This window comes from Mixophyes fleayi, chromosome 11 (assembly GCF_038048845.1).
Source record: "Mixophyes fleayi isolate aMixFle1 chromosome 11, aMixFle1.hap1, whole genome shotgun sequence".
Lineage (NCBI taxonomy): Eukaryota > Metazoa > Chordata > Amphibia > Anura > Limnodynastidae > Mixophyes > Mixophyes fleayi.
The window spans coordinates 17386748-17397517 of record NC_134412.1 but is presented as its reverse complement, the minus strand read 5'-3'; the positions used below and the strand labels follow the sequence as shown (position 1 = coordinate 17397517).

The window sequence follows — 10770 nt, the reverse complement described above, 5'->3', positions numbered from 1 at the left end:
GAAGACGATTAGGTGCATTTAAATTTGATAAATGGATAGGGAAGTGGTTCCCAAACTGTGCGCCGCAGCTCCCTGGGGGGAATTTGTTGTTTGAACTTCAGTAAAGACTCAGTAAAACTGTTGCAGGAGAGAAGGTAGCATTACGCGTGTAGCGTGCCAGTGGATTCACTCAATGCCTGGGGCATTAACTCTAAAGTCCCTGATATCAACATCTGCTTGTCTTTAGGTAACGAGCAGAGAGTCACATTATTACCCTTTCCTGTGACCAACAAAGGGAAAAGAAGGAGCGGGGCAATGGAATGTGGAGGAGGGGGGGCGTAGACAGGGATAACCAGATGCACATGGGGTCTGGGAGGGGTGTAAGGAGGATGGAAGACAAGTGGGCATGAATGAGGGTTTGGAATGCTTAGTTCACAGTAGTACTGTTCTCTGAGCCTCCTGCAAGATTCAGTTCAGCATCTCTCTATCACTACCTAGACAAGTGCATTCCTGGACTGATTTCTGACACCGCATCTTCACTCTGAGACATGGCTGAATCACAAGTAAGTGTCAGCTCTTGGACACTGTGCTGTCCCACTGCTGTGCCTACATCTATACAGGCTGGGAACCCTAATAGAAATGACAGAAAAGAACACACATTTCTCTACTACTTTTAGTCCCGGCAACTCTTTTCTACTTTCTTTTGCTGTTTTGCCTCCTGTGTTTGGATACCTAGGGGGTAAATGTATGAACGTGCGGGTTCTTCAACACCCGCGTGTTCGGCGATTAAATTTCAAGCGGCGCTGCATTGTAAAGGGAAGTTACAATGCAGCGCCGCTTGAAATTTAATCGCTGGACACGCGGGTGTTGAAGAACCCGCACGTTCATACATTTACCCCCTAGAATGGGATGAAGTACCCTATGCACAAATATAGATATTTTCTTGGTATTCACTGGTCCACGCTGTAACTCTTCACAGGCTCCCTCCCAGGCTTTGATGTACTTAGTCGAAAAATGGTTTCCCATGAACAGTCCTTTATTGATGAAATGTGGATTTAAGGGGGGTGGTCATGGGGGGGGAGCACACTGTGGTAGAGCTAATCCTTTTACTGTTTTGTTTGAGACCTTTACATTGACTGCAACCTATTAATAAATTCTTTAAAGATTTGTGTGTGGGGGCTACTATGTGCTTCAGTATAAAGACATCTTAGATTATTTCTTTTTGCATCCAGTTATTTTACAATTTGACCAAAAAATTGTACACCCAGGGAGCAGAGTGATATTAAGAAGTGTAAAGTGGAGATGTAATTAGTGTATAAGTTAGTCTGCAAATTTTAGCATGCGGGTGGGCTTCTTACAGACACCGTGGAAATCTATGCCTTTGTCTTAAAGATTCCACTGTTCAGTTAGTTTTTTGGACAGGGTACATGTGTGTATTTTGAACGGTGCGTCCTAGATTAATACCCTTCCCATCAATATAATGAATTAAATATGATTTTATAAATTCAAGGTTACTTTCCAAAGTCAAACAGAGACAAGTGAAATGTGTGTAGCTATTCTCAGTGGTAAAAAGCTTCTAAACAAGACAGTCATCCCTAGCTAAACCTGTTAAAAACTTTAACAGCAGTCCTCTAAAACCAGAGATAAATTCTCTTCAAATCTCTCATCATAAAAAAACAAACAAATAGTAAACAAAGACAACATAAAGCGTCTTATATGGTCTAGTATGATAATGTTTAAACCAGAATAAATGGCTGTGTTCTTTTCCTCTATAAGGGTGCAATGGTTCAGCTGAAATTTAAACCAGGTCAGCTAGTATCGGTCACTGTTAATTAATTCTTCTGCTTTTTTAGCCCTGTACCAATATGGGTGAACTTATACATTCTGAGGATATAATTCTGTATCCCTGATGAAAGCTATGATTTGTAACTGATGTTGGATTAAGAAAATAAATGCCACGGTCCCACTGATGACTGAGCCTAAGTCCTTGAGTGCCGCATTGTGTGGAAAATATTTGCTTAACCTTCGAGGGAAGGTAGCCGTGGGTGGCAACAAGGCGCCAGGATTTTTTTTGTGTATGTGTGTATATGTATGTGTGTATATGTATGTATATGTATGTATATATATATATATATATATATATATATATATATATATATATATATATATATCTTTATCGCAGTATATACACTGATCAGCCACCAGAATAAAACTAGAGATGCTCAGGCTCGGTTCCTCCGAGAACCGGACACACCCGAACTTAGCAGATCCGAGTACCAAGCCGGGCCGGCTCGGTACTTTCGCGCGCCCTTGGAATTGAAATCGAGGCAAAACGTCATTGTTACGTCGGTGGATCTCGCGAGCTTTGGATTCTATAAGTACCGCCCTCCATGGCGATCCAGCGCCATTTCACAGAGGGACACAGAAGGGGTAACACAGTTCTTGGCAGTCTCTAGTGCAGTTGGGCAACGTCATAGGTAGAATAGAAAGAGGAGGGGTAGCAGTGTTCTTCAAAGTCTCCAGTGACATTCAGGAGAGCTCCATCGCTAATTGTCATTGCTGAAAAACAGATAATAGGTCTGGCAGGCTTGGTTTTCTAAATCTGCAGTCACATTGTACTGTGTTATATAGGTAACATACAAAGATGAAAGCTCCATTGCTCCATTGTAAATTGTTATTGCTGAAATAGAAATAATAGGGCTGGCAGTGTTGTTCTTCACATTATACTGTGTTATCAAAATGGATTCACAGCAGTACACAGAAGACCAGGAGCACCAAGCAGCTGCTGGCACCAGTCATGATGATAGTAATCCCTCTACGTCATCTGTTAAAGCCTATGTTAAAGTGCATAGTGTTTATAAGTCAAGGAAACAAAAATGTATAAAAACACCTTTTACCTTGGTCAAGAAAAAAAGACCTGTAATCCAGGCAAAGTTATCTGCAGAAAAAAATAAAATTGCCAACATGCCATTCTCGACACGCAGTGGCAAGGAAAGAATGAGGCCTTCGCCTTTCTCTGAGTGCTGGTTCTGCAACTGTCACTGAGGCATCTTCTTGTAAGGTCAGTCATGACCAAGCAAGACCTTGTCATTCTGACTCCAAAAGTGGTGTCCAAATACATTTACGTGTAAAAGCCGAGCTGGAATAAAACAGTAAGGCGTTAGAGGAAAATGTATGTTCAGATTCAGGAATTACACAAATCCCTGAGAAGAGTCTATCCATGAGTGCTCTGTGTAATCCTGACCTGTCTGATAATGTACCCATAAAAAAGCACATTTTAGCATTTCTGCAGATGTGTGCCTGAACCCGAGTGTAGCTGGTGATACACAAATTGAGGATGCCACTTTGGAATTGCAACAAGATGAGGGGGATATTTGTGTAGCTGACGAGTATGTTGATGAGGATGAAGTTGTTTGTTTAAGTCCTGCACCAGTGGAAGCACGTATGCACTGCATACTGTTTATTGATTTGATGTGTAGTATGATGCTGTAAAAAAACAAAACCAAAAAAAACACGAATGGCAGAGAGTTTCAATATTGTGCTTTGGGAAACAGATTTGATTTGATGCGCCGTGCTTCCTTCAAGCTTCAATGTGTGTTACATGTATAAAGTTGTGCCATAATCGTTTAATGATTGTTATATGTGTGTATTGTGGAGTACTTGCACTAGCCTCAGCCTAAGTTTCTTGTAAATGTTTCTTTGTTTCTGCAGATCCCATTGACTTACCCAATCTCCGCACAGCCCCAAGTGGTACAAGTATATACCACAACCACCTCTACTACAGGTCAATGGAGTTCTAAAATCTCAGACTGTTTTGACGATGTAGGCATTTGTAAGTATATAAGGACACACTCTGACATAGACACATGACACCGTTCTTTACATATTTCCATCTGCATATAATGCGACATGCAAATTTTTCACCCCTGATTCAGCACATGGTTAAATGATTACCCAATATAAATAGCCTATTTAAAGCATGCCCATTAGGCTAGGTACACACTGGATGTTTTCTGCCCATTATCGTGCCAATCACCCGATAAACGATAGCTCAGCCACATATCACGTTAGTGTGTATACTTACATGATGAACGACAATCGTTCCAAAGTGCCGATTGTCGTTTCATTTGGTTGTACTGTTTAATAATCTTGTTCCAAACTCCTTCCGATCCTGTAGTGTGTGTGCACTCACGATCACGATCTCCATAGAGTATACAGAGTCTGTAAGGAATTACTTTGACATTTGCACTTCCGACCACTAGAGGTCTCTGTATTTGCAAACTTGCCCTTAGATTTGCCCTTATCCAAGATGGTCAGGTTGGCATCAAAGAGAAACCAACTTGGATCCTGTTTCCTGTCTTGGCCTATAAATGGCACTTCCTGGTTCAGACATGTGCTTGAGTATTCTGCTTGCTCAGGTCCTGCTACTTGCTACTCTACCTTGCATCTGTGACTACCTGCTTGTGTACCAACCCGGCAAACGTCTGACCACCCTCTTGTGTACCGACCCGGCAATGTCTGACTACTCGCTGGATATCTACTCAGCTATTGGGCTTCAGATAATACCGCCAGTATCGTTAGTCATTGTCTTTTCAGCCGATGCCGGCAATGAACATTTCTTAGAGAATTGCGTTTCTGAGTCACAGAAGCTAACGAAATTCGTAAGGACATGTGGATAGCTATAACAAGGCGGTTTTAATGAGTATGACAGGAATGAATGAATGAGTGACTTTTGTGCTGTCATTCTCTAAATGACTAGCGGACCAGATGAAGAGCAGAGATCTGAAGGTAAATCATGTTGGTATGTATGCATGAATTCCTGCATACACACTTTGGTCGTTAATAAAATCATTGTAGATAACATGACGGTCAGCAATTTCTTTAGTGTGTACCTAGCTTTATTATTTTAATTTTTTCACATAAGACTTTCTCCTACAAATTATTATTATTATTATCCTTTATTTTTAGGGCGCCACAAGATTTCCGCAGAGTTGTACAGAATACAGGCAATGGACCATACGGGGAAAACAATACAGAACAATAAACAATTAATACAGTACAGAACATTAGACAGATAATAGGAAGACTTTAAAACTCTGAACAAAGCTAGTAAAGTGAAGTTGGAGCAGAAGAATAGGTAGAGAGACAGGAAGGAAGAGGGCCCTGCTCATAAGAGCTTACATTCTAAGGGGAGGGGAAATAGAACAACAGGCATGAGAGGAGTCAGTAAAGGGGATCAGGCGCAAGAGGAGAAAGGAAGGAGAAGGTTATTTGCATGGCTGGTAGGCCTTGAGGAATAGATGGGTTTTGAGAGCCCATTTGAAGGTGCTAAGATGAGGGGACGGATGGATGGAGTGAGGGAGGTTGTTCCAGTGGAGGAGGGCAGCACGAGAGAAGTCTTGAATTCTGGCGTGGGATGAGATGATCAGTGCGGAGGAAAGGCGCCAATCATTGGCTGAACGCAGGGAACAGGCGGGAGTGTGGATGAGGAGGAGGTTAGAGATATAAGGGGCAGTGGAATGGGAGAGGGCCTAGTATACAAATGTATGTGAAAAACTACTGCCCTCTCCCATGTTAGTCAGTACACTCCCCTTCCATATTGCAGATAGAATGACTCTACTTTTGTTATCAGACAATTGTTATCAGAGAGGGTGGATTAATGGTAGAGGCATGGAGAAGAAAGGGCCCCGGAGGACCACCAATGGTTGGCCGTTGTACAGAAACAAACCTCTTAAGGATCACTTATGAACCACAGCAAAAAATGCCATTTTTTATGATGTCACGTGTCTACTGTTGCACCGCTTTTGTTACAGGGAAACGCACAGATTTCTAAGATAGTTAAGCACATCTGTGGTATTTCTCGGATACGGATAAGACCATGGTATAAATGTATCAACCTGGGGTGTTGCAAAATCGCAGATTTTCTGCAATTTTTCCAATGGGATTTAAAATGACCATTTAATTAAAGGCAAGAGAGAGGGAAAGAAAAAATTAAACAGAATTTCTTCACAGTTTGGCCACTTCTGTTAGCTGCCTCGGTATAGAACATAGGTCCTATAACCGTTCTTGCCGACATTTAAAACCTCCCCTCTGGGATCAAATTGATCAACCTTTCCTTCCATGATCTACCTCCTTCTCTCCCTAAGCCATCTCCATTTGGATAGCTGAATGTTACCTCAAGCTCAACATATACAAAACTGAACATGTTCTTCTTTCCACCTTCCATTGTGTTCCATTGTCCTCTTGTTTCTCTTAAAATTGATAGCCTGACCCTCTCTCTTGTTAACCATCCAAGCTGCCTAGGGGTCATCATAGACTCCGCCCTCAACTTCACTGCACACATCCAGTCCCTCGTCCAATCCTGACACATTCACCTTCGCATCATTACCAAGGTCCGCCCTTTCCTCTCTGGATGTCACAATGACCCTTGCTCCCGTTCAAGCTCTTCCTCTCTGGCTTATTTGTGTACATCAGTATCAGCGCTGTTATTTGTTTGGTTGCTTCCTCTCTGGCTTGCCTGGGAGAAGTCTGTCCCCTGCAGTCTGTCCTGCATCATGTCTAATCTTCCTCTCCCATTGTTACTCTTCTGCTGTGCCTCTCTGATAATTTCTCCATTGGCTTCTCATGAAATCCAGAATACAATTCAAGCTGTCTACCCTCACTTATAAATCTCTTAAAGTCCTTCCACTCCTACATCTCTGAACTTATCTTCCCCACACGTTCACTTTATACTGCCTATGACCTTGGCCTCATCTACTCTACTTTCACCACCTCACACTCCCGCCTGCAGGACCTCACCTGCGCAGCTCCCCACCTTTGGAACTCCCTGGCCTGCCCGACCAGACTTGCACCCAACCCCCAATTATTCAGTCACTCCCTCAAAACCCACCTCTTTTTGCTTACCTACCACAACCCATCATAAGACAACTTCCTCCTCACGCTCCACCTGCCCATTCCACGAGTTTCCCACCGCCCCCATTGTTTGCTTCCTCACGGCTCTACATCGATAGCTGTCATGAGCAGAACTTCCGTCTCCTTATCCTCCGTTAAAATGTTTCTTTATGTTCTAAGCTGTGTATTGTTCTCTCCAAAAAGTATTTGTGTTCTGTTCTGTTTGTATATTGCTGCTGAATCACTGGCACCTCAGATATGATGATGATAGTCATCCATCCCCTGAAATCACTACCATTACTTGTATAATCACCAACTGTCAGGATACTGGGCAGATGTGTAACTTTTTTTGCTACTCAGATTAGTTGTTTTTCCCATAGGTATCATTATGTTCTAACTGAGGACACCAAGTAAACTACTGGTTTCTGAATAACTTAGGCAGACAACCGGCAAAGTACAAGTGTACTTTTATTTTAACAAAAAAATAGATGTATTTACAGATCACACAAGGGTAGATGCAATTAACTAACAGCCAGTGGCTACAATGCGCAAGGAAGCTTAGTAGACAACCCTACCCAAGATGGGCAATAAGCAGCAGGTTCTCTGGAGTGATGTTCCCAATCCTATGGAGCTCTATCTCATTTACCGTGCAACACTGTTCACTCCTCTGCAAGTCTGATGTAACAGGGTCCATGGAGATTTGAAGATCCAGATACCGTAATGATCCTGGACCAGTCCAACTGGAGCCATAATCCCGAGTCAGTCTGTCACACAGTAGAACTCCCAGTGGACGGCTGAGTCCACCCTTCTAAACCTTAACTGGTTCCTACGGTGGTTTGGCCTCAGTGGAGTTGGTTCCAAATAAGACTTCCCTGTTGAATTAGATACCTGCTGCTTTAGAGGGTGGCTTTCCCCCAAGTCCTTGGGTTTTCAGCAGGCACCCTGTGGAGAGTGGCTCCGGGAAGTCTAGCTGAGCTTGCTGGAAAACAAAAGTCCTCCACTTGTCAAGTAGTAAATGCTCATTTAACTAAGTCACTTGACTGTATTTTTGGTTGAAAGTGGCCCTACATCTGAACTGCACTTCAGGCACAACGTGGTCAACTGCTAGCAGAGGCAATCCCACAAAGTCTTTAGCCGGCAGTTGGGTAACTCCTGGCGGCTCCCAGGTGACAATGGCTGTTTTAGGTGATATATACGCAACATAGTCCCTTCAAAGGAACCCACCTGACAACCTTTAATAACACATGAGGCAACATATAATAACACCAAACAATAATATACATTCACAGATACTTTGCTGCGGAGAGTATTAACATTGTATGGAACCTTGTTATGTATAATAATAATGGTTCAATCTATTGTCCTCTGATATGAGCCATGTTAGGAGGCTTGTCAGGAAGTGGGCATAGATACAATGCCTCCCCCACCTTTAGTTTTATCTCAATAACTATTTTATTAACTTGTTATGGGGATTGTCTTTATACATGTGGTCCTACACCGTGAAGAGGGTTCCACCTTCAAACAACTTTAATTTAATGGCTTTTACATGTCCTCCTTCAACCTTTACTAAATATATTGATTTATCTTTGTGGCTTCTTTCTGTGCTTTTATATCATCTGGTAAAACATGTTTGTGCTTGCTCCCGCTGGATATACAACAGCTCAGCTCTTACAATAGCATGTAAAAAAAAAAATAGCATTTGCACCCCTGACATTGATACATATTTTGCCCAGGTGCAAATTTGCACCTTTTTTTTTTGCTTTGCTCCTAAATCCTCCCTGTATTGAAAACACTCTTTGAAATTATCAACGATTGACCCGATATAATTTCGAAAAAGGAAGACTGAGTCTCTTCTCGAAAATTCTCCTGTCTGTACCGTGTCAAAGGCGCCGAACGGCCGTAATGCGAGAGGTAGAAAAACTTCTTTGAGGCGCTATAACTACTTTCGTTTATGCAGGATATTGTTTCCCTCCATCAGGTCTATGTGGAACATTTGTGCCTCTTTGTCTGGCTTGTAGAGTGGCTTCAGACTATGGAGAATGCTGCTGTTTGCCGATGATCGGGGGCAGCGTGCTCGCCATGCGCACAGGCCTCAGAGAACGACATCGCATCCCGGTAAGTTTTGAATCCTTAATTAACTCTTATATTTTACAAAAAAATATTTATAATAAAAAAAAGAGTCTTAATTAATGTTTTCTCTCGGATCAACCTATGTATTACATATTTATGTTTTTTAATTTCCATCATTGGAACTCTTTCCATTTTTATGACTTTTCTCTTGTACACTGTCCACTCTAGGCCCACTCTTGTCCTTTTTTCCTTCACCCCACCCCTGTGAGTACTTTTTAACATGTGGGCAGAACCAGATCTATGTCCAATCTGGCTACACGTGTGTAGAGGACTACTGCTCATTTGGTCGGATGTGGTCGAATCAGAATTTATAACTATGGCAATTGACATCTGAAAGATTCTAAACAAATATCTAATGGGATCGGTGGCTTTTTTTGGTACTTAACGAAGACTTAGGACTAAAACAACCTCATTGACCACAATATCAGTGCAAATGACCAAAATAACCAACCCCACCTTAAAAACTCTATATCCAATTGGGATAAACCTTATTGAATTTTATCCGGCAAAATGGAAATTCGTGTTGACTCAAAATAACCATGTGTCTGAGGTCATTTGTGGTTTAATCATTTGGTTATCATGTCCCTTTAAAAAAAAAAAAAAAAGAATCCCTCACCTTCCTCTCATTTGCCCTTTTTATTTAGGGCACCCATCAGTTTCATGGTACCCTATGCTCAAGCCATACAATCCACGCTACAGTTGCCAAATATTTCTGTAAAGTACAGGCACAGGGACCGGCCCAGGCACAGTGAAGCCTCATTTGGGCTTTTCAGAACTGAAAGTCCCTCGCATGTTTAAAAGAGAAGAGCAGGGGGATTCCAGCTGGTTTTACCCAAAATATTTTGCTATAGGGCCAGTATAACTTACCATACATGCACTGATTAGCCTGTTGGCTATATCTAAGTGGTATTTCTCAGCCGTCTCTCACGCTCTCTCAGCCGTCTCTCTTTATCTGTGCAGTCCCTCAGCAGTCTTTCACTCTCTCTGATCAGTCTTTTATTTTGCACTACAGGGAACTATCTGCGATGATTGCGTGAGCCTCACATTCTGTGGCCCCTGCACTCTGTGTCAGATGGCGCGGGAGCTGAACCACCGGAAATGAAGAGGCCGCGGCCTGTATGAGACGGATGGATATGTAAACACAATTCTACCAGTTTCTCTTTACCTCTTTAAACCATACCTACCTACCATTTGGAACTAACCTCTAGGAGGACCAAGAAGGAGTCGCGGTATTCTGGAGGGTGGCCTACTTTTTCCCAAAGGTCCGGGAGGACTCCCCAAAATTCAGGAGTCTCCTAGTCTTTCCAAGAGAATAGCCAAATATGCTTTACACAATACAGTGGTCGAGACTAGAAAGCCTGTAACCACCACCACACACACACACACACACACACACACACACACACACACACACACACGTGGAATACTTGGAAAGCAATTGATTAGAGTTTACTTTGGTGACCAAAAATAGAGAAATATGGCATTAAGTAGAATTCTGACAGGAGAAACTTCTCTGTTGCAACAATGCTCAGAGCTTTGTTGTATCTATGGGCAATCCTGTAAAGGCTTTGGCTATAAACATGAAATATAATGTTTTCAGTAGAATTGAGAGTAATGCAAAAGCAAACCGATAAGCTAAAGTTGCCCCACAGGCAGAAATACACTTTTGTCAAGGAGCAAAGTGCCCTGTGACTTGGTGATGTCACCAGTTCCTCGTGATTTGATAGGCTGAATTGTTATGAATATTGGCTAAGCTCACAAATTGGCTGC

The 10770-nt window shown here is 42.3% G+C and overlaps 1 protein-coding gene across 1 annotated transcript; it reads left to right on the top strand.

Annotated features, from left to right (window-relative positions):
* Positions 1–415: 415 nt before the first annotated feature.
* On the top strand, positions 416–10667 carry LOC142107858 (cornifelin homolog A-like). The gene is made up of 4 exons (XM_075191500.1): positions 416–542; positions 3691–3811; positions 8849–8985; positions 10013–10667. The coding sequence occupies exons 1-4, from the start codon at positions 528–530 to the stop codon at positions 10100–10102; spliced, it is 363 nt and encodes a 120-aa protein (XP_075047601.1). The 5' UTR covers positions 416–527; the 3' UTR covers positions 10103–10667.
* Positions 10668–10770: the final 103 nt, after the last annotated feature.

What these genes read in the sequence shown, in the direction of transcription:
- LOC142107858 (XM_075191500.1), top strand. An exon ending in TTTTGACGATGTAGGCATTT is followed by an intron (nt 3,812 to 8,848) that starts GTAAGTATATAA and finishes TCCCTCCATCAG; the next exon opens with GTCTATGTGGAACATTTGTG. An exon ending in GAGAACGACATCGCATCCCG is followed by an intron (nt 8,986 to 10,012) that starts GTAAGTTTTGAA and finishes TTTGCACTACAG; the next exon opens with GGAACTATCTGCGATGATTG.